General features: G+C 42.3%; 2 protein-coding genes across 2 annotated transcripts in view; one reads left to right on the top strand and one right to left on the bottom strand.

The window, feature by feature from the left end:
• The window catches only part of LOC308463797 (claudin-34-like), a 156,248-nt gene that overhangs the window by 98,734 nt on the left and 32,913 nt on the right, over window positions 1–24,601 (top strand). Inside the window, exons 7-8 of the mRNA XM_080982520.1 lie at window positions 13,861–13,914; window positions 16,928–17,053. Of these exons, the coding sequence (XP_080838646.1) occupies window positions 13,861–13,914; window positions 16,928–17,053 (180 nt within the window). The remainder of the gene's footprint in view (window positions 1–13,860; window positions 13,915–16,927; window positions 17,054–24,601) is intronic.
• Window positions 14,129–24,601, bottom strand: part of LOC308463820 (uncharacterized protein) — a 174,406-nt gene continuing 163,933 nt past the window's right edge. The window contains exon 2 of the mRNA XM_080982589.1: window positions 14,129–14,146. The gene's annotated coding sequence lies outside the window, so the exon portion shown is untranslated. The remainder of the gene's footprint in view (window positions 14,147–24,601) is intronic.

The raw sequence follows: 24,601 nt of genomic DNA, 5'->3' as shown, positions 1-24,601 counted from the left end.
CCTTCCCCTCAGGAACAAGACAGATGCCCATATCCTGCTCATCGTTCATGTAATGTAGGAGATAACCCAGAAAGGCATGGCTTCTGCAGATATGGTGTCTGCCCGAGCTTTGTCTCATTAATAAACATGACCATTTGCATTGGAGGGGGAAAGAGGGAGTGAAGTCAGGCCAAGGCAACATCTTGTATCTGTGGAAGCCAGCACTTCATGGGGGACAATATAAACAAAACACTAGCCAAGGTAGCAAATTGGACACACACACACACACACACACACACACACACACACACACACACACACAACACATAATAGAAATACACTGAAATAAGAATATTGGGGGTGGGGGGTGGGATCTAGAGCTACAGATTCTCTCCCCCTCCCCTTTCTTACTATATGGCCATACATATAAGGCTATTTGAGAATGTAAAGGCAATTTTTGACAAACAGCATAAGCAGCCATTGAACTTCTTTTCCTCAAATAATTCTGGGAACTGTAGTTTGTTGAGGGTGGGGAGTCCCTCTTGACAGGTGGGCAGGGACTTAGAGGTGACCAGGTTTTGTTTACACAGATAATGACAGTGTATATACCACAGATGATGAGAGCCCAGAGTAGTGTACACACCACAGAGTGCTGACTTTCACCTTTAAAACCTTTTATGGCTCAGGACCCCAGTAACGTCTGTAACATAGGGATTTATCCAGACCCTTAGACCTTCATCTGGGATCCTTTTCCAGGTCCTTCCTTTGAGAGATGTTCAGATGTTCTACTGACAGTGGGTCATCAAAGCTGCTTATGTTGTCATTTGGGAGTGGGGTTGTTGTTTTTATGTGTTGTATGAAAGTGTCAGTGTTTTATATGATTTCCCCCCTTTTTATTTGCTAATAAGTTTATGTTTTAAAATGTAAGCCACTTTGAGACCCTTTAGGTACCAGGTGAGTAATATGCTTTAATGATTATGATTATACATGTAAAGCACATTTTAAAGCACTTGGCTTCCTCCAAAGAATTCTGCCCTTCCCAGAGCTACAACTCACAGCACCCTTATCAAATTACAGTTCCCAGGATTCTTGGGGGAGGCCATGTGCTTGAAATGTATGGTGCGTATGCAGCCTCATTATATTGTTCTCTTTTTCAGCCTAATTATATTGTAATCCTTTCCATCCTATTTGCTTGGCTGTGACAAAATAACCTGTTTCAGGGACATCCAACTCCCAATAATCTGCGATCTACTCACAGGATTAAAAAATCGGCAGTGATCTACTCATTGTCGTAAAAAGACTGGCAGTGATCTACCCAAAGTTGTAGAGCTTTTTTTAGGAAGCCAAAGTTGGGGAGGGGGTTCTTTTTTGCTTTTTTGTAAGGAGATCACTGAGGGGCCAGAGATCAACCAGGATCTACCAGGAACACCTCATGATCTACCAGTAGATCGCATACTTCAATGCCTGTTGAACCTGCCTGACCTGTTTGTTAGTTTGTGCTGGAATAACCATAAGCTAGGCATGTGACAGGAGACCCATGCCAAATTTGGGACCCTAAAATAGCATCATCCCCCTTCTATTGTGGAGGGACTAGCTGCTCAGTTTCAGGTGCATGCCATTGACAGGGCCTTCAGATCTCACTCTGATTGTAAAACAGAATAAAATGTAGAACCATGAAACTCTTGAGTGTCTCTAAAGGTATATTCACTTGCAATCAAAGTATCTCTCTCACAAACCCCCTGCATTCTTTAGATCAAGGTGGATTAAGCAGCAAGTGTTGTCTCTGTTCTTCCTTTCCGACCCTCTTTTGATTTACATCTGAAGAATGAAGTGCTCCGTTCATAACAATAAAACCAGAAAGTAAAGTTTCTGTCTCACTTCCCACATTTTCTACCAGGCACACTTATTTCCTTGCCAGATATATCAAAGGGAGCGGATGGTGATGAAAAAGAGGGGAGAGAAACATGGAAATGTTCCCTGAGTGAGTTCCAGCTTTGAGAAGAGTGATTTAATTAATCTCTCTTCACCACCAGTAAAATAACACAGGTCTAATTGGAAGCTCAGAAGCATCCATTGTCCGAGTGATCAGGCTGTCCTTGGAGGTAAAAATAAAAGGGGGTGGGGGGTGGGGCAAGAAAACAAGGCATTGAAGTATGTGGCTTTATTAGGAGCTCTGCCTTATTGTCTGCTGTTTGAAGTGGTGGAAAATTGACTATGAAGCCATAAAAAGAAAATTAAGACACATAACAACTTTGTTAAGCTTGCATGTAAAGTCCTGTGTTAAACACACTTATGCAAACAGATGGAGAATTAGGATAGTGAAAACCACATGCAAATACACACCAATAATACAGCCTTGTAACTAGGATGGAAAAGAAAATGCTACCAGCTCTTCCCAAGTACTTAGTCCTGGCTCACACTACCCAGGTGTCATTGCAATCCATATAAAAATGCCCATCTTTTCCCATTTACATAGTATTCTCATTTATTGTACCTGGGAGGAGCGATGTCAGAATTCCATTGAAAGTGGAGATGTGAGCAGAAATGGTCAATGTTTGCTTATTAATCTCATGCCCCAAATAGAAATCAGTCCAGCAAATCCATATTCACTGTTCTTGTTGCTCTTGGTTTGCATACAATACGTAATCGGTTATCTCCCCCTCCCCTGTATTTGCATTGTCTTTCCTTTGCAATGAGATGAATGGAAAAGAATAACATTACAGCAATGTAATTTATGTAATTAGGATGCGGGTGGCACTGTGGGTTAAACTACAGAGCCTAGGGCTTGCTGATCAGAAGGTTGGTGGTTCAAATCCCTGCGACGGGGTGAGCTCCTGTTGTTTGGTCCCAGCTCCTGCCAACCTAGCAGTTCGAAAGCATGCAGTTCAAGTAGATAAATAGGTACCGCTCCTGCGGGAAGGTAAACGGCGTTTCCGTGTGCTGCTCTGGTTCGCCAGAAGCGGCTTAGTCATGCTGGCCACATGACCCGGAAGCTGTACGCCGGCTCCCTCAGCCAATAAAGCGAGATGAGCGCCGCAACTCCAGAGTCGGCCACGACTGGACCTAATGGTCAGGGGTCCCTTTACCTTTACCTTTAATTTATGTAATTAATTATGTAAACTACGTAAGTTATGCAGTTTTGCCACAACGGACAGTGTGACATGGCAGAATATGAACTCCAGTGGAATGGAAATCAGTGCCTTGTGACATCCTTACCTGCAGCTAATTGCAAGGCAGTCCTGGGTAGAGATGGACTCCTTCAATCTCACCTTGGATCATCTCAGAAACCATCAGAGTTCTTCTGGAAAAAGAGTATGTGAAATAACTTGAATCAGTTCTGTGAATCGATCACTGCCCCACATCATCATCATCGTCTCCTTGATAGGCAGAGGCAACTAATTTTAGCTCTTTCCCCAGCTCCTCCCTGCTAAGACCTACAAGAGCAAAACTGAAACTAAGGAGGAGGAAGCTGCTCTTTCTACTTCAAGGGCTGCTTCATACCACCAACCCCAAACCTCAAAACTGTGAGCTGCCTATGCCCTAGGTTTCTGTTTCTCGGGTTAAGTCCCCCCGCCCCTCTTTCCTAGAGTGACACCAGTCCATTCTTATTCATTAGAGTAACACGGTGGTGTTCTGGTTTGACATAAATTTACTGAGGACAAACAAAAGATGAGCTCCCTGGAGCAGGCCAGTGACCCACCTAATCCAGCATGCTGTTCACACTGTGGCCATTCAGATGCCTGTGGGAAAATCTTCTCCCCTCCTGTGGTTACAGCAACTGGTAATGTAGTGTTCCTGGGGTAACTCAAAAGTCAATAAAATTCCTGCCAGGGGTTGAAACCAGTGCTTTTTTTTTCTAAAAAAATGTTTTGACTCAAGGAAATCACCATTTTATAGGTCAAATCGGGAAAAATAAATACAGTAAATGAACAAAAATACAAAGATTCACAAAAGGGTACCCTGCATTCCCCCAGAAAAAAGCACTGGTTGAAACATAGAAAAAACTTCATTTTAAGCTTAAGCAAGAAAGAGACACAGAGAGTTTACACTCCAAGATTCTGTGCACAATGCAAAGATATGAAATTCACATGAACACTGCATAAGCTACTTGGGGCATGATCAGCACATGTGGACATTTCATTGGTTACAGAAACATGGTCCCATCTTCATTAAACAATGCCATGGCAACAGGGAACTTTAAGCACAGTTGCAATTTTAACTTGGTCTGCTGTCCATATCAACTAGATGTGACCTTCCATTCTTAATTTACCACTGCCTCTGAGTTCCATTGAAGTTCCCTTGTATTCTTCAGAATACAAGCTGATTCTCACTGCAACGCACCAAATGATAAGGAAGTGAGGGGCCCAAAAATGGGTGCTATACATAGAAAATACAGTTTCCGTGCCCAGATTGCAGAGAGAAATGAAAAAACGCCGTTTGAGCAACAAGGGAAGAAGGCAACCTATTTACCTTGCCCCTATTCACCTCATTATTCAGATGGCCCTCTTAGCAGCTGCTGGAGGGAAGTGGTGATTGTGGTCTGGGGCAGCTGCAAAGGTGCAGGACGGACTTTCGGTATCAGCGCAGGCCAGGGGAAGACATCACCTCTACCAGCACACTAGGCTTCTAGGGCTCACCCATGATTGCAGCCAAATCAAAACATATTTAACTACACACTGATGGATACAATCCTAGTCACAGAAAACCCAACATTTCATTTTTTAAAAAAATGATATTTATTACTTTTTTAACATTTCCAATACAAACAAAAAAAGAAAAAACAAAAAAAGAAAAAAACAATGCAAATACAATACAAAAACGCTACATGGACTAAAAAAACAAATAAAAACAAGCAAAAACAGTTTAAAATCACCTCAAACATTTTCAATATCTTATATTTCATTCACTTATTTCCAGCGACCTCCTCCCACCTCCCTTTTTGTATTTCACTTCTATTATTTGTTTCAGCAATTCCTTTCCATCTTACTCTGTTTTCTGTTCTATAATTATCTTAACACATTCTTGCCATACTTTTCCTTTAATTTTCTATTAATCTATTTATACCTAATTCCTTATGACATTTCTGCTAAAGCCATATAATTTCATTCCAACATTTTTCTAACATTCCTTAATTTTACAATATCTCTATAAATGGTCTTTAAACTTTTTCCAATCTTCTTCCACCGACTCTTCACCCTGGTCTCGGATCTTGCCAGTCATTTCCGCCATTTCCATATAGTCCATCAATTTCATCTGCCATTGTCCAACACTTCAGTGTTTTCAAAAAGCAACCATTCTCTCAACCAGCAAAAAGCAGATGGTTCACAGCAAAATTTAAAGGTCTGGCAACCCAACATTTCATGAATAGGGAAACATTTCCTCTCATAGAAATCTCTGAAAATCAGCAAAATGGCAAGGAGGACTTCTCCTTGATGCTGATGAAATGTTGGCAAAATGACACACAAACAACCTTTGAACTAAGGTCAACTCTGCAGTGACCATATTCTCTTTCAAGCCACCTGTTGCTGGACAATCTGATAAAGAACTTGGCCATAATGATAGAGATAGAAATAAAAAACAACAACGAAGGAAAACATTTGAAGTAGGGATGAAGAAAACAGTCAGTTTCTGTTACTCTCTTGCTCCCCTTTTTCAAGTCTTTAATTCAACCCATTGACACTTCACTGTGCGATTGTTACTTTTTAAAATAAATAAATGGCTGCACCAAAATTCAAAATGCATATTTCAGTTTATTTACACATTTTATGTGCATTCCTGCTTAATATCTTCCGCTGAAGAGTGGTATGTAAAAAAACAAATGAATGAATGAATGAATGAATAAAACAAACAAATAAATAAAACAAACAAACAAACAAATAAATAAATAAATAAATAAATGTTATAATGCAAATTATGTAAGTCCTCATTAAAATATGACCCAAACACATTTCTCCCCCATTCCTACCCAATGGGTACTGTGAAAATTCTGTTTGTGCTGTTAAGGCTATGATGATCCACTAATCCAAGCATGCTATTGTTTGATGTTGCATCCATCAGTTGATGGATGCCCTTTTGTGACCTAGCCCATCACGTCCTCCTCATGAAGTGTTTAATAACCCTGGATGCAATAGCAAAATAATGAGGAGGGTATCTGAGAAATAAATAAATAAATTACTTCCCCCTCCCAAGTGAGCAGAATGAAGAGAGGATTATCAATAAATGATGCGAACACAGAGAAAAATCTGATTTTAATGAGGTACTTTGTTTTCTGAAAGTACCTTGTTTTCTTCTCATTTCTTTGATTACAGTCACTTCTCTGTTCTTTGCCACTGCCCGCTTCAAGAACTACTTGAAACAGGTCACCGTGTGCAGCAATTGATTTCTGTTTTCAGTTCAGCCTAATTTTGCAGATGTTAAAGTCAATGTATAATGAAGTTGTGGTGATGACTACAATAAAGAATGATCCCTTCAGAAAGGGAAAATAAATTAGCTACCCATCAAAACAACAGTGTCCTATAAAAGCTAAAAGTAAAAAACCAAAACACATAGCTTCCCCATGAACCATGGGGTAACTGGCAGCAAGTCCCACTGGTGCACACAAGCCTATGGCAGATGCTAGCACATAGTTTGGCAGGCCAACAAGTCCAAAGTCCAGCCATGTTCCTGCCTCTGCAGCCAACCCAGGGATCAGGACATCTGGAGGTCAATCCTGCACAATCACCGTCCCAAAGAGCTTGCTGGAACATCCAAGCTGTGGTCCGACCAGCAGTGGAAGTTCAGTAGACACAGCCCCTCAGGTCTGCTTCCCTTTTATACCTTACATGCTGATTGCAGCATCTGGGCTTGATGAGGCATGTGATCCTCACCTGTTCTGAGCCTACTCCAGCAGAGGAATCACAAACCACCTCCCAGAGCTAGCAAAAGCCCCACCTGGCCAGCTAGTGGGCTGGGTTGTGGGTCCTTGCTTGACTTAGCCTCCTACAATGTCCAACTGCTCCTTAAGCCTCAGAGCTCTGCTGTGTTTGGGGAGACAGGGGTCCCTCTGGCTCTGCTGATGGGTTCTGCTGCTCTGGTTCCCACCCCCTTGCTATCCTCCGTCATTCTGTGAGCATTGTCTCCATCAACCTCTCCTTCTCCATCCCCAGCTTGCCCCAGTGTGCCCCAGTCACAGTTACACTCCTTGCTGCAATCCCTTTTCTCCTCCTCGCAGTCCTGCCAGTTCACGGCACAGAAGAATCATGGCAACCATAGTTTGCTCAAAGTGCTGGGAACTGTAGCTCTGTGTGTACCTTATAATTGTAGTTTTTTCTTATAGAAGCCCAAATGAGTTGAGAATGTGCCATCTGAGGAGAGAAGAGGTCCTGGGGGATGGATATGCCCGAAACATGTTAAGGTTTGCTTTTTACTTCATGCTTCAGTTATTACTGCTTAAATTTGGGCAACTGGACATATTAAATATAGCTTGTCAGACTGTGGCAGAATCCACCCTGCAGCGCTGCTCTGGGGTCGCCTGAGGGGGTCACCTGGCTCACCTGTTCAAAAATTGTGCACCTGGGGCCATGCCCCCCCTGTCCCCCATGCTACACCCCTGGTCCTCACCAGTTTGAGTCTCCTAAAGCTTTCGACAGGAAAATCTTCTATGAAATCATTGATAATATCAGCATCAGTTTATACAGTTGCTTCTCACATGAGCAAAACAGAAAAGTTTGTTGTAGGAGAGGATGACAGCACATATATTCTAAGTTTTCACAAAACTGACTTGGAAACTATTTGAGTACAGTCGTACCTCAGGTTACATACGCTTCAGGTTACATATGCTTCAGGTTACAGACTCCGCTAACCCAGAAATAGTACCTCAGGTTAAGAACTTTGCTTCAGGATGAGAACAGAAATCATGCTCTAGTGGTGCGGCGGCAGCAGGAAGCCCCATTAGCTAAAGTGCTGCTTCAGGTTCGACAGTGGAATTTGCTGCCAAGGAGTGTGGTGGAGTCTCCTTCTTTGGAGGTCTTTAAGCCTCCAAAGGCTTGACAACCATATGTCAGGAGTGCTCTGATGGTGTTTCCTGCTTGGCAGGGGGTTGGACTCGATGGCCCTTGTGGTCTCTTCCAACTCTATGATTCTATGATTCTAGGTTAAGAACAGTTTCAGGTTAAGAACGGACCTCCGGAACGAATTAAGTACATAACCAGAGGTACCACTGTACAGCTTCATCATGACATATTGTTGGATATTGCAAGGGAGTGGAAAGAACTTGCAGCTCTTGAATCAGGATGTGGTTGATCTTCCAGCTGGTGAGCAAGGAAAGAAACATCTGTGTGAGCTGCTACCAGAATTGACAAAGTTTATCTGGCCAGGCCTGTTTCCTCTTGTACATCAGAAAGGTCATTCTCATGCCTTTGCAGAATAAACACATTTGTAGGGTTAAGCGTGGGACAAGCATGCCTCAAACACAGAAATGGAAATCTCAGGAAATTGATCTTAATGTTGTAGCTAATGAGTTCGTTCAGAGTGTACTAATTAGAAGAAACACTTTCAGTGTGGAAAGAAGTGTAAGTGCGGGGTTCTTTGTGTTGTTAACATCATAAGCCATGGGTCATACATAGATGAATAGAATCATAGAACTGCAGAGTTGGAAGCGACTCTGGGGATCATTAGTCCAACCCCCTGCAATGCAAGATATGCAGCTGGCCCATACAGGGATCGAACCAGCAACCTTGGCGTTATCAGCACCACGTTCTAACCAACAGAGCTTTCCAGGCCAATGCACAAAGGCAATCAGTAGTGAAAGTAAAGGTTTTCCAATTATAATAGAAATGAATGCCTTCTATGGAGGGGGAGGGGTTACTTTGCATGGGCCCATAAAATCAATATCTAATCCACACTACAGATAGGTGAATCTGTCAGTTTCACTTTCTCTCAGTTTACCATTTTCCCAATTTTAAGCTCAGCTCTCCACATGCCCATATTTTAAAAGAGTCCTCAGTGTGAATTTTTAGTATAGCAATGTCCTCTAACATAATGCATTTTATACATTATTTACCAAATATATGCATTTGTATGCACATGTATTGTGTGTACACTTTACTTACCCTACCCAGAGAACTGCATTGCAAACATCAGAGAAGCATGAAAGGATGTCTGTGTTTTAGTTCGTGCATTGTTTTGGAAGTAAGTTAGGTAGATTTACCTTTAAATTCAAGCTGGATCATATTTCTTTTCCACCCCTAGTCTACACACAAAGGTCAGTGTTGTGACAGCGTTGCTTAACATAGATTTGGGCACTCACGAATCACTTTGTGGTACAGGAAAGAGATTAATAAACATTTAAAAATTATTGCAACCCTTCCAGTTAATCTGTATTACATTTAGCAATTGTTATCTAAGATACACCATGGTCATGTAGACATATATTCTGCACAAGATGATTTAGCTTAGCTTTATCTGATGCTACTCTAACCTCATCAGACATTTTGTTGGGAGTGTTACTAACTTTGATCACAGATCTGCAGTTTTAACCATTCTCGGTCATGTTCTAATTAGAAGTTATGTTTAGAAGTGTGTGTGCATGTACATGTAAAAAGGAGATTTGGCAATGGTGGGAACTCAGGCCAGTATCAAATTGTCATTCCTGTTTTTCTTTTTCCTTTTTAAAATTTCAACCATTCCATAAAATGTTAAAATTTAAAATGTCCAAGGCATCTAACAATTTACAAGTTAATGCATATTGTTAACAAACATAAAAGATGAACTAAGATATAAAAGACCAAGTCGGAAGCAAGTCTACAAATATTATGAGGCAGCAAGCTTGTTTTCTCCTGCTCCAGAGAAAAGGAGATTCCAACTAAACATCAGGAAGGACTTTCTGACAGTAAGAGCTGTTTGCCAGTGGAACAGACTCCCACAAGATGTGGTGGGCTCTTGTTCCTTGGAAGTTTTAAAGCCGAGGTTGGATGGCCATCTGTCATGTATGAGAGATACATTTTGTCCATAACAAAAGAAAACGGAGAAATGGTTACTGCAGACAGATATAAACAATGCACAATGGAGCAGTCAATAATATGTCCTGGAATACAGTCAAGTCCAGATAAAACCATACTTTGCATGAACCTGACAGCCATATGCTGTCTTTTGATGTAAGTCTTCAGCAAAGACCATTCAGCTGCATATTCTGTGTTATGTTTAAATAAATATAACATTTTCTCCCAACTGCTGGAGTGTTGAGTCTTCTTTGCGATAGCAAATTAGGGATGACTGCAGGTCAGAGTCGGCCACATTGCACTTTCTTCCTTCTCTCCTTCAACCAAAGGGTGTGCGTCTGTGTTTTGAAACAGTCTTATACACAGAAAAATACGGTAGATTGTCCTAAATAGGTTTACATAATTAGTAAGAACAGCACATGCTCCATACACTGCCTGATTCCTATCACTCACTCATTTTCTCGTAAAGCTTGCTGTCTAAAGCTGCAACCGGTAGCAGATAGCTAAATTTTTATGACGATGAAAATTCAGGCAGTATGATTTTCCAAGTTGTAAACTCCACAACTTCCATTTATTTATTTCTTTTCGTAAAATTTAAACACTACTTGATTGTAAAAACAACAACAACCCTCAAAACAATTCACAAAAGAGAAAACAGGAAAAACGGGAGGGGGGGAAATACAACCCCACTTTAAAACAAACAGAAGTTAAAATACCATCATAGCTTTTCCAAAGAAATCTGGGACCTGCAGCTGATTAGGGTACTGTTGGTTAAGCTTATAGTGGCTACGGTGGTATCTCTGTGCTATATATGCATGATTACAAATGGCCATTACAAGACCAAGCACCATGAGCATGTTTCATATCCCCAGTACACAAATCTATGAGACAAATGCACTGGCGGCATTCCAAGGTTCTGGTATTAATTTACAAGGCGCTTAACTGCTTGAGTCCAGGATAGCTCAAGTACTGCCTGATCCCTGAAGTCTCTGCCAGATCACTGAGATCTTTGTGGGACTCACTGTTGGGCAGCTCCCAGGGCTTGGCTGCATGGCTTGGCTTCCACAGGAGCCATGCATTCAAAATTGTGTTTGTGTGTGTCCAATTTTATGGAAAACCCTTCCATTTGCCGCCCTATTGAACCTCTGGCATCTACTGAAGACTTATTCTTCTTTATTGCAGCATGCTTTTAACTGAATTCTGATTTTATAGTCTTAATTCATTTTTTCCCCCATTGCTTTGAGTTTCTACACGCAGCTGAGAGACATCTGTAATTAAGCAGTATATAAACTAACTAAATGAAATATAATAAAAATTGTTGCAAAGCCCTTATTAAGAAGTAGCAGCACCCCTCAACCTTTAGGGATCAAATGTAAACTGTCCTTGACACTGAGCCCATACTTTCAGAGATCACATTTAAGCTCCTCCCCTAATTAATTAATTAATTAGGTTATTTAAGGGCACGATTAAACAAAAAGTACCTTTCTGTCTCATCAACTAAGGACATGATTCTAAAAAAGGTACTTTCTAGTTTCAAAGATTCAGTCTCAATTCTTGGATGGTGGTGGGCTTTATGCGTGTGCTTATTTTGGTAGAAAGTGTGCCCATATATGTATGGCTCTTATTTCAAAGCTGCATGCACCTCAACATCAGATAAAGAGTGAAAAGTCTGCACTCTTCAAGGTAATTTCCAGCAGTCCCAACCTTGGTTTGGTCTACCCGATTTTGTGGTAGATATTAATCATTTCCTTTAGCATCCTTTGTATATAAAAAGGGTGAGCATCAAAAGTTTTGCTAGATTCAGCAGAAGAAAACCGAAGCATGCTACTCTCACCACAATGCACTCCAGCTGTTTGATTTTGCTTTGCTTTGGAGTGTATGCCAGTTGCCGGCCAACGGGAAAATTATTAGCTGCCCTTATTGAAACTCAGAAATACTTGCATCACGCAATGGATCAAGTGGTATGTTATAACTATATACAGAACCTGGTTGACTTTGTCTGACTTGAGGCTGCAATCCTATGTATACTTTCCTGGGAGTAAGGCCTACTGAACACAGTGAGTCTTACTTCTGAGTGATAGGACTGAAGGCAAATTTATATGTATATGTAATACTGAACCACATTTTGTATTTTGTTTTTTACAGCATATGGGGAAACTCCAAATTTTAGACTATATATATATATGAAGCGTTCTATCCAATGCTAGTTCTATTCAGAGTATATACAATGAAATTAATAGACATGGCTTATTGGGTCCATTCCTTGGGTAGAATAGTGCTCATTATCCTTGACTTTTATACTATACATCGACTGCAATTCAAGGGTGAGGGAATGGTAAAGAAAACAATAATAGAATCATAGAATTGTAGAGTTGGACGGGACCCAAAGGGTCATCTAGTCCAACCCCTGCAATGCAGGAATCTCAGCTCAAGCATCCATGACAGATGGCCCTCCACCCTCTGCTTAGAAACCTCCAAGGAAGGAGAGTCCACCACCTCTCATGGGAGTCTGTTTTTCTGTCAAACAGCTCTTACTGTCAGAAAGTTTTTTCGAATTAGTTGGAATCTCATTTCTTGTAACTTGAAGCCATTGGTTCAAGTCCCACCTTCCAGAGCAGGAGAAAACAAGCATGTTCCCTCTTCCATGTGACAGCCCTTAAGATATTTGAAGATGGCTATCACATGTGCTCTCAGTCTCCTCTTTTCCAGACTAAAGATACCCAGCTCCTTCAAGTGCTCCTCATAAGGCCTGGTTTCCAGACCCTTGATCATCTTGGTTGCCCTCCTCTGCACACCTTCCACCTTGTCAACATCCTTCTTAAACTGTGGTTCCCAGAATTGGACACAGGATTCCAGGTGCGGTTTGGCCAAGGCAGAATAGAGTGGGAATATTGGTAGTGTTACTTCCCTTGATCTGGACCCTATATTCCTGTTGATGCAGCCAATCTAAGACAGCAATAGTGAATCTATGGCCCTCTTGTTGTGGCTGTTGGGAGTTGGTGTCCAGCAACATTGGAAGGGTCACAGGTTTCTGAACCCTAATCTAAGATTTATGTGCAGTGGAACCTCTACTCACGACCACAATCCGTTCCGGAGGCATGTGCTTATGGAACAATGGGTCGCTGGGAGATGCGCCATTGTGCGCAGGTGGGGGCAGTGATTGCCCGCTTCTGCGCATGCGCAAACGGCGATCACCGCTTCTGCGCAGGCGTGAAAGTGATCGCTAATCCTGTGCATGCATGGACTGCGATAGTCACTCCTGCGAATGCGCGAATGGCGGCAAACCCGCCGGTTACTTCCAGGTTTGCCACGGTCGTAACTTGGAACGTCCGCGAGTGGAGGTGGTTGTAAGTAGAGGTTCTACTGCATAGAATTAAATTGGTAGAAATTTACATTTCCTTCTGATGAGCATTCAAAAACCTAATGGGATACTGTGAAGTTGCAGCCACTAGAGTTCCCTTTTTAAAAAGCCTTGGGGTAATAAGAACAATTAATGAATGCACTTACAGAGATAAATGCATGAACAACTATATCAGACTATCTTAATGCATCACAAACTAGTAGCCAGAACTTCTGTAGTCAAGGGGACTAAGGTGGGAGATCATTGCAGAATAGTTGGAACATAGCATATAGGTAACCTAATGTGTTTAAAGTTACCTGAAGGGCAATACTGTGCATAACTACCAAGAAGCGAGGGAAGTCACAAGTAAGAGGTTTCCAGATTTATGTTTTGTAATGAAAGCTGAACATTCAGTGAGAGGAGATACTGCATTCCTGAAAGAGTCACCCCCTATAGCTGTTATGGAAAAAGACCCTTGAAGAAGAGAGCTGGAAGGATCCAGTTATGTCTAATATTTACTCTAACTTCTGTTACCTAACTGTGTTTTGTCATTGTTATTTTCAGAAGAATAAAGACCTCTCAACACCACTGGTAGATATTCCAGAAAAACAAAACCCGGTAAGAAAGTAAAAATGTTCTTGATTTTTTTTTGAAAAAAATTCTTTGAAAAATTTGCGGGGAAAAATTCAAACTAAGTATTAGCATGCCAGATAAAATCATAGAATGGTAGAGTTGGAAGAGACCACAAGGGTCATCTAGTCCAACCCCCTGCAATGCAGGAATCTTTTGCCCAATGTGGGACTCCAACCCCTGACCCTGAGATAAAGAGCCTTGTGCTCTTCCGATTGAGCTATCCTCTGATATATTGGTATTTCTGGGAGAAGTACTTGTATGTGGCGTGCAGGGCCTGCCCACCCAAGAGGCCAGGTGAGACAGCCAGGTGAGACAGCAGCAGGATCCACAGAAGCAGTAGGTCTGGATGTAGATCTTTCTTCCTCTCTTGTTCCTGACATAGATCTTCACTCACCCCTTCTTCCCTGGTGAGGAGGCTGACACCATTTTGTACTTCGCCTCAGGTGCCAAAATGTCTTGGGCCAGCCCTTGTTGAATGTACCAGTGCTATTTTTCTATTTTTTTAAAAAAAAGAGGTTCTGGAACTCCTCACCATGAATGTCTCCCTCGTTCTCTTAGAACGGCAATGGCACCCACCTGAGAGGTGTCGGAACTGAGTTCCAGCTGGAAAAAAAGCCCTGCATAGTACTGTGGCATTTGGATGCCCTGAAATAACAGTAATTCATTATTTTTGAAATAGGGTTGTTCTGAGATAGTAAACTGTCTCTGAAAATAATTGATGTTGAGCTGAGACACGTTCCAGCTAAAGTTAAGTCATACTAATATCATTGTAAATTAGTTGTGTGTTGAGGTCCCCAAGCCACCCCACAAATAACACACAATTGACACATAATTTTTGTTTAAGGTTTTTGGCATAATTTTGGCCACAACTTTATTAAAATACAAGAAACGTGTGTGGTTGCTTAGGCATTGGTTGTGACTATCTGACCCCGCATGGGGACAGACTGACATTTGCACACACGCAAAGTCAGAAAGGGAAAACATTTTGGGGAGAAAGATGGAGTTGGGTACCATGCCCTCACCTCTCCCCAAATGCTCCCAGGGGCTCTTGTGTGGTCCTAACCCCTTGACAGGGGTTCGGACAAAAGCATGGCGAGCCCCGGGATTCCTTTAATGGAATACCCTTGCAGCAGCAGCATTTGGAGGGGCAGGCACAGCCAATCCATACCCCTCCACCAACCAATTCATAAAACCAACGCCTAACCGCAACCTTACAAGTTGTGACGATTTGCTACGCAGTAGGCAAAAACCAAACGGCACCAGCCAATCAGCCAAATGGACAAAATTCCTACTGGGCCCCTGCCCCAAAAGCAGGTGACCCCATGACAGGCATAGCAAGGTCAAACGAACAACCCTAAAATTAGGGAGGGTGGGCGGGTGATCCAGTGCGCGCAGTGAAAAGAGGAAGCTCAACGCTGCACACAGAGCATATAAAGGCTATGGCTGTCAATCACAAAATGGCAACATATAAATCCCCCCAGCAACAAGCAGAACTCAATCATAATGGTGGCCAACCCTCTTTTCCCACCCAGCAACAGTGGGTGTCTTGTTAGCCCCCACCACAACACGTGTTTTCCATGACTGACTTTCTGGTTTCAAACCACATGTTATACGTTGTCCAGAGACAATTTCTCCCACTGGTATGTGCTGTAACATGGGGATGGGGAACCTTTGGCTCTCAATATGTTGTTGGAGTCTCCCTACCATCAGCCTAATCAGAAGGACCAAATAGACAGGGAGATGAGAGCAAGACAGGCTCCACATCTCAATTAAAATAGTCACCTGAAATCTACAAAGTGTGGATCACTTTACAGGAAGTATGGGAGAAGAATTGGACTTACATGTTTTTTTTAATATAAAAAAAAATCTACAATGCAACAGTGGGGATATCATTGATGTATTAACATGGATAAGTGAAGCAGACTGCCGGTATCAGGATTTAATTGGCGATCATGAATGTTACTGTGCTTGAGAATGTCACATTGTTAATAAGTGTCTGATCTAATTATTGGGATTTTATAAGTCCAGAGCATGTTGATCTCTCAGAATTAGCATCTAGCGTTTTGATATCTAAGGGAGTGCACACTGTTTTAAGTGTTGTGCTATATTTGCAGCAATTATATTCAAGAATGAACACGCAGATAAGCTATAGGTAGTCTTTCTGCTAGTATCTTAGAATCTTTGTTTTGATATCATAGTTGTGTCATGACCCTGTCTTATATCCAATATAGCGCTAAGTAATGGTCCAATCAACACAAGGATTTGCACCTGCAAAACAAGACCCCTTTCCCTCCATGTCCCTCTAAATCTGCTCTGAAGCAGGTTTGGGGAGAGCATAGGGCATGTTGTGGAGGATGAGGAAGTCCCATTATACAAGGGTAAACCCTTATGCTTATGGGATAGTTGCTTATGACTACATTGAAAACACAGGACAGAGTTGTTCCATTATGTTATCATGGTGAGGGTTACTTAGCTGCGGAAGTCAGGATGAATTCCCTCCTGTGGTCAGTGTTTGTTCAGGATCTGCATCTCTAGTCAGATAAAATTGGGGTTCGAACATTCTGAAGGCCTTTTAAATCTGGATCGGGGGAGAGGCGGAGAGATGACTGTGAGAGGAAATGCTAGTTGTGAAAATGGAAGGCTCATCTGCAGTGGTGGCACCAGAAAAAAAGAAGAAGTCTTTGTTGGCACAGAACAGGTAAAGTATATTTCTCCATGGGAGAGAAAGAAAAATAATAGCATAAGTTGATGACAGAAGTTCAGAAATGGGAGGGGATGGGGGGGGGCAAGCTCCTTGTTTGGGGGGCACTGTCCTCCCTGCCTCTCATCCGGTGCTACCTATGATCATTTGGAGTTTCTCAGGTAAAAGCCCTACGGAAATGAATGGGTTTTGAACCAGAAGAGGCCCTGAATTCCACAGCTATGCTGTAGTGCTGCCATATTCAGCAATGGTGTGTTTAATCTGACAGATGACCTTAAAATAATCCTCTCATTTCAGAAACAGTGTGAAAAGAAAGATTTGAAGACATTTAACAATTCCATGGATTCTGTGCCACAGTTCCACGAATATCATAATCTTAGAAGCAGCCTTCATGAACTTGCCAAGAGGTGGCATTCACAGAATGTAAGTAGATCTGTTTCAGTTTTCTCTTAAATACTCACATTAGGCATAACTCAATGGTTATATGAGGGGTAGTCAATGTGGTTGGACTGTCAGCCCCAGCCAGCATGTCCAATGGTCAGAGATGATGGGAAATGGAGTCCAGAAACGACAGGAGGGCACTATACTGGCTGTATCTGATGTATAGAGTTGTTACTAGTTTTGGGCTTAGTGGCAGAAATTGGTGACCCTTAGGCTGGATCTAGACACATCAAAGAAGCGTTTCAGTTTAAAGTATTGTAAATTCAAATAGGGAAAACAGGTAGAGAAAAACTGGTCTCCATGTCGCCATCTGGTGGCACAGTGTATATCACACATACAACGCATATAAATCACTTTTTCTTTACCAGCTTAGCTGAGTCCCCAGTGGATTATTGCTATTTTAGCATGACAAATCCAGAGCCATAGCTATGATCATCCACACACATTATGTTGCTGCAATTTTGAGTTATGAAGCATAGATAGCTTGCTCACAAAGAGCTGTCTATCTGCAGTGATGCAAAGCAGGTGTTTGCACAGAGCTGGTTAATCCTGAGCATAGTAAATGGATCAAAGCTAACTGATTGGCTCCATTCTATTTAGGAGCAGTGATGGGGCCAAATTCAAAACTTGAAGAGTTTGAAATCCGAGCTCCCACAGTTCCAAAAATGTTCAACCCAATATGAGCTTATACCCAGTTCATAATGGGATTCATCCCTGCCATTAGACAACCCCCTCCTCACAAACAAAAACTCTGACACTTGGAAAGGGGGGGGAGGGAACCAGTATCAGGGAGAGTTCACTGGCCGTTTATCTGGACTGGACTGGGGAAGCTTGACCACAGTAGTTCAGGCACCGGTGACTTCATAACTGGGTTTTTGTAATGTGCTTTTGCTCTGGATCTGAAAACTGCAGTTCCTGCTGGATGCTGTATCGCAGCTGAGCAGGAGTGAAACTTTGCCATCGTAGAAGACCTCTGCTCAGAGATCTCCTCTGGTTGTTGATGTTTTACCGGGCCAAGTTCAAGACATTACTATTATTACATAAAGGTCTTGGCACCTTAGGGCCAGCTTACTTGAGGATTCACCTTACCCCATACATACCAACGCGATTACTTTGCTCTGTGGAACTGTTCATTTCATGCTGGGATGCATGGGATATATGGTGTTGCTTTCATTGTATGGTGTGGATGTGACTTAGGCCTAAATGAGCATCACAATGCAGTAAGACACTTGGGCATTAAGAAGCAGAATTAGCACCTGCATGCAAAAAGGTGAAAGGTTGAGAGACAGTGGCTTTCCCAGTAAAGTAAATACTCGCAGTATATTTATTTCAATTTCCATCTTTGAAAATAAGCCATGCTGAAGTTAATTTCTACTAGTTGTAATCAAATTTTGATGCTCATTCACTGACCCATCTTCTGAGCGTGTGATTGCCTTATCACTGTACCCCATCTAAATGAACTTCTGGTTGTGGAGACCACACTCACTAAAGACTATTATTACTTGATGATAAAAATCAATTAACAGTGATTTTTTGATTACAAAACAAGCAATTATTTAATGTCTCTGTGTGCATGCATAATAGCTATGTTAATCACACTCATCAAATGAAAAATTTGTTGTAAGAGCAGATAGGTAGTTGATATTACGGACTCCAATTCACACCTGATCTACAACTTTGGAACACCACATCTTTCAACACCAGTTTTCTTTCTTTTTTTTTTTAATAAAAGGAAAGTGACCTCAGTTGTAAAACTTCAAAAGGAAGCCCCAAGCAACTATTGGAAAATCTAAAAATATTTCTGAAGAGACTGCATGACGGCAAGTGGTTGAAAACAGAAGCAAAGCAATGAGACAAAGAAAGTTTTTCAAATGCTTTGTTATGCATTTTCACTGAGCCAAGTTTCGTGAAGAAGACCAAATGTTCAGTGCATCTTCTCCAAAGAATATGGAATTGTATTTTGGCTTTATTTATTTATTTGATCACCTACAGAGGTTTTAGGGCAGTGTGACCGGTTCCCCCATGCAGGGGGCAAGGGCACCTTCCTACGTCCTTCCCAAAGCCTAGTTAGTGCTTGGCCAGCTTTGAGAAGAAGGAGAAGGGGAAGAAGGAGAAGAGGGCTCTAGGACCCTACCAGAGTCTCATGCCTGCTTCCCAAAGCTTAACTCCTCCCTTGCCCAGCTTTGGGAAGGTGGCTTTGCGCTGGGCCCCCCACTTCAAATTTTGGCCTCACACAGGATACCTTATTACCAAGGTCCAGCCTGGATACCTAGCACTTTTAATTGTTGCTTAAATTTTATTTATTTATTCTTTGTTTGCTTGTTTGTTCAGTTGCTGTTTCTGTAAACAGGAAGTAGCATTTCTTTCAGTGGGTGAATTTTGGTAATCGTGCTTTAAGCCATTTCGAGTTTGTTTGTAGTTTGTGTGTGTGTGTGTGTGTGTGTGTGTGTGCATACACAGTGGAACTTTGGTTTTCGAGCAGCTCGGAAGCCAAATGATTACGAACCCGAATGCCGAAAACCCAGAAGTGAATGCTTCCAATTTGGAATGCGCCTTGGAAGTCTAATGGCTTCTAATAATAATAATAATAATAATAATAATAATAATAATAATAATAGTTTCCCCAGCCACTCTGGGCGGCTTCCAACAAAACACTAAAATACAATAATCAAGGTGTGCTTCTCCATTTTCTCAATGGAATTTGCTGACCGCCCATCACACCTCAGCTGTCAAACATTTTGGAAGTTGAACGGTTTTCCGGAATGGATTACATTCGACAACCAAGGTTCCACTGTATAATATCTATGAAATACAAGGTTGATCTTAAAATGTACAGGCATCACAGATTGTGGCCAATGGCATAGAGGAGAACATGGTCATATAACATACTGTGTGAGCTTCATTCATTCTTATGGATAGCTCAATGGTAGGACATCTGTTTTGCATGCAGATGGCTTCAAATTCAATCCCTAGCATCTCCAGGAGAGCCACTACCAGTCAGTGTAGACAAATACTGAGCTAGATGATGGTTTAACTCAGTATAAGGCAGCTTTCTATGTTCCTATGGATAACAGATACTTCAGGCATATTTGTATATTCAAACATACCCTCATGTTGTAGGTTAAAAATAAGTCTATTGAAAGATTTATATGTGAATGGAAAAAGTGATGTGCACTATTATTATTTATACAATGGATTTTATTTATGCTATGCAATTATTTATTTTGTATGCAATCACTCCTTTATGCTTAAGAAAACCAAAATAAAACTGGTATACAGATACCAAATGTAAACCATGCATTTCTGAAGGGTTTGTAAATGGCTAGTGGAGTGCATGTGACCTTCGAATAAATAATTTTGCCTAAATACTGTTTTGTTTTTATTGTGAGAAAATATTGTTGTTGGCATCTGTGGATAAAGAGGAGAGGTGGGAGGCGTTGGGCAAGGGAAACCCCAGAGGAGGAAGGCTCAGAGTCAGAGGATTGGTGGTGGGACACTGGGAGGAGGTCAGAGGGAGGAGATTGGGAAGAGGGGCTGGATGCTGAAGGGGCAACAGGATTTAGTGAGCAGGAAGAACCTGAAGCAGTTCAGGGAGCAGTTCAGACTCTGAGCCTGAAGCAGAGCAGGAGGGTCAAGAGGCTTCTGAAGATACCTGGGGGCCTCCCTCTCCTGCTGTGACAAGCTCAGTCCTGCATGACTAGGCATTCAGTGAATGGGGAGGCTGTAGCTGCAGCTAACAACTATGGCTGAGGGACGCTTGCTAGCCTTAAACAGGTGCAGCCATGCTTCCGCATGATTATTTGGATGGCACAAGGCAATCAACAAGTGGCTAGGAATAAGTTTTTCTCCTTCTGTCCCAATATTAGAACTCAGGGGCATCCAATGAAGATGAATGTTGGAAGAGTCAGGAAAGACAAGAGAGAGCCCTTCTTGACAGAGTACATAGGTAAAAGGTGGAATTTACTTCCACAAGGTATGGACCAACTTAGATGGCTTTAACAAAAGATTAGAAAGAATCATAGTGGATAAGGCTATCAATGTTTACTGGCCATGATGACCATGTTTTACCTCCACTGTTGGAGAGTATACACCTCTGAATATCAGTTCCTGTGAAATTAAGAGAGAAGAGTGCTATTGCACTCAGGTCCTGCCTTCCACGCTTCACATAGGCATCCGGTTCTTAAGTTCTTAAAATAAATGTGGGCAATTATGCAAAAGCAGACTTTTAGATCTTACATTTTCCCAGGAAACTTTTTCAGGAGGATCTCTGAGGGAGACAATCAATGTCAGTTGCTGGGAAGTGGAGAGAGTGGCTGTTGCACTAGGGTTCTGCTTGCTGGCCCTCAGCGGCATCAAAATGCAGGATTTTGGCTTGATACAGGAGGGCTCGTCTTATGTTCCTAACCACTTAACATTTTTAAAGCAGAGGCAAGGAACCTGTGATGTCCCAGATGTTGCTGGACTGCAACTCCAATCATCCCTGACCAGTGGTCAGGCTGACAGGGGCTGAAGTTGTAACCCACCCACCCACTTCTGGGGAGCCACTAATTCCCCACCCCCTTTCTATTGGGTCTAATCAAAACACACAACACAATGGAAACCAACATTTTGCTTGCTTTTTCCCCCAAAATCTCTTTAAGGCAATGATCATTATTGAGTCTCATCAAACATCTATTGGTCATGCTATGCAGATTTTTATTGGTTTTTTTTGTTTTTTTTTTTAAATCCTACTGGGCACAATCTAAAGAATCATCACACCCCCAGAAAACCCTGCAAAACAAACAAACAAATAAAATCATCATCATCATTATTTATTAAATTTATATACCGCCCTATACCCGCAGGTCTCAGGGGGGTTCACAAGATAAAATTACAATATAAAGCACAAAATACATAATCAAAATATAAACAGAAACAGCCAAATAACCCCCCAAACCCCCCCCCCCCCACATTAAAACAGTTTAAAAATTTATAACAACAACAACAAGCACAATTAAAAAGCAGTTTAAAAGAATAAATGCCTAATTCTTGTTCGGGAATCAGAAAATCAGAAAACATTCCCTGTGCTGCACTGAGTGGGGACATTTTCTGCACTTCCTGATTAGTATTTTCACTGATTAGGTTGCAGATAATCCACTGATTAAAGTGCTCTTGGCTATTTCGGAGTGTCACATAAATATACATGAATGCAATAGGAGGGGGAAAGAGTAAACAGACAACAAAAACCAGATCTATTAACATGTTCTATTTTAAAGAAGGGTTATATAAAACAGCTGGCTGCATTCAACGGTGGCTGTTCAGTTGTGGCTGGTACCCATTTGGACTAGTATGGAATAAGGCAGGCATGTCCAAAGTCCGTTTTGGGGGTCTAATCCGGCCCACCAGTCAGTTTAATCCGGCTCTTGTGGCAGGTAAAATCCCTGAAAAAGCTCAACAACTTTGGTCAGCCCTCATGCATGTTCACTTCACCAAATCTGGCCCTGGCCCTCTTTGAAAAAACTTTGGGTACCCCTGGCGTAAGGCCAGGAGTCGAGCAGTAGGTGGAGTGAGATCCAATGACACCCAGAGCCAACTATTTCTAGTTTTGTTCCTATCGTCTTCCTTTCGCAGTTCTACAAAGGCAATAGTGAGACTGAGGAGGGCAGTGACAGCTACGACCAGAACCCTCTGGACCACCTGGAAGCAAGAACACAGGCAGGTGGAGGCTGAGGACAGAATGGGTTTGGTGGGGTGATGCCCTAATTGCCCTGAAGGACCAGTCTCCTTAGTGACAGTCTGCTGAATCGATTAGCAGAACAGAGAGGAGGCAAATTGTAGGTGATTACCCTCCACCAGCGGCATAGCGTGGGTTGTCAGCACCCGGGGCAAGGCAAGTAATTTGCGCCCCCTAACCCAGGGCAAGGCAAGTAATTTGCGCCCCCTAACCCCTAACCTGCCGCCGCTGCCAGCTTCTTCTTGCTGCTGCCTGGTCTGGTCTGGTGTGGTTCTCTCCCGCGCTCAGCGCTGCGCTGAGCGGCCACTGCACTGTCCCTCCCCCAGATAGTCCCTCGCTCTCTCTCCGCACTGCACGCCTGGCACCCACGCCCTCCACAGTGGGCGGCGACCCAGCGGCTCGGATCGGATTCGCACAGCCAGCACTGCAGTGAGAGAGAGTGAGCCAGGTAGGGGCAGAGAGCTGCGAGTGCGAGCGCGCGCCCCCCAGATGTTGCGCCCGGTGCGGCCGGCCCCCCCTGCACCCCCCACACTACGCCACTGCCCTCCACCCTGTCATCGTTCCCTTCCCCAGAGAAAAAACAAACTTATTCTGAAGATTTTCCCTTGGAACGTATTTTGGGGTGTGGGATGAGGCCCTACAGGCAGGAGGAGAGGACCATCAGTAGCTTCCTCTCCCTGTTCTACTGAATGATTCTTTCCATCAGCAGTCACTGCTGGATGGCACCCACAATCCTTACTCTGGAAAATGTAGAACAATGTCTGCAACGACATTTCACAAAATACCAAATGACAGAAGATTTTCAAATTTGGATTTGCGGTCATCATTTGCTCACAAAATTTGACATCAGAATGTCAGGATTGAAAGCTGAGAATTTTACCCCCCCCCCCTTTTTTGGCCAATTTAAGTTGATTTTTCCTAGTTGGCTAAGTCAATGAATAAGGTTAATATAAAATTGAATTAATTAGCTTGCAGACAGTCTAAGAGATGCTGTCACATACTAATTGCTCCCCTATAGCGCCCAGTCTCTCCTGCTACATGCCATATGTTTCCAAATGCTAACTGCAACTGCACAATAACATTCACATTCATACATTATGTGAATTTCAGTCAAATTTTGATTTAAAAATTGCATACTAGGGGAAATTCACATTTAAATGCTGGTGAGTTTAATGACATTTAAAATAAATATTCACAAACCAATGTCAACAGAAATCAACCAATTTGTCAGTCCCTGCCCTCAGGTTCTGTTTGCAGGCTTCCTATAGGTTGGCCACTGTGGGAAAGAGCATGCTGTAGTAAATGTGCCCTCTGTCTGATCCAGCAGGACTTTTCTTACATTTTCATAGGAATGGATAGAAATATTAGCAAACTTTACAGCATATACAACATTTCATTCAGATTAATCACTTGTAGTATAACATTCTGGGAGTTCCATCATTGCTCCATCCCTGCATTCATTCTCCCATGTTGTCATCAGTAAACTCTGGGGCGTAAAGGCCGGATGCATGTAACAGCAAGACAATGCACATCACAGATGTCTCCAGTTGGCACTCTCCTCTATTAAATGATGGGAATGTACACAAGCTGCGTGCGTATGTGTCTTTATAAACACTTATGCATGACTCTGCAGCTCCCCTGAGCTGAAAAAGTCTGTATTGTGAACCACACACAAAGTCTTGTGTTTATTGTTTTAGCAAGAACATATAGTAGGAAGGGATGAAATAGCCTCCAGTTCATAAAAGACCCAGCAGGTAATGTTATCCTCCTTGACCCTTTCAGTTCTCTACTGTCCACTTTCATTTCCTCACCTTTTC

This window comes from Podarcis pityusensis (genome assembly GCF_964106645.2).
Source record: "Podarcis pityusensis genome assembly, chromosome: 15".
NCBI classification, from domain to species: Eukaryota; Metazoa; Chordata; class Lepidosauria; order Squamata; family Lacertidae; genus Podarcis; species Podarcis pityusensis.
Note: the sequence above shows the minus strand (reverse complement) of the source record. Positions and strands in the feature narration are given on the sequence as shown.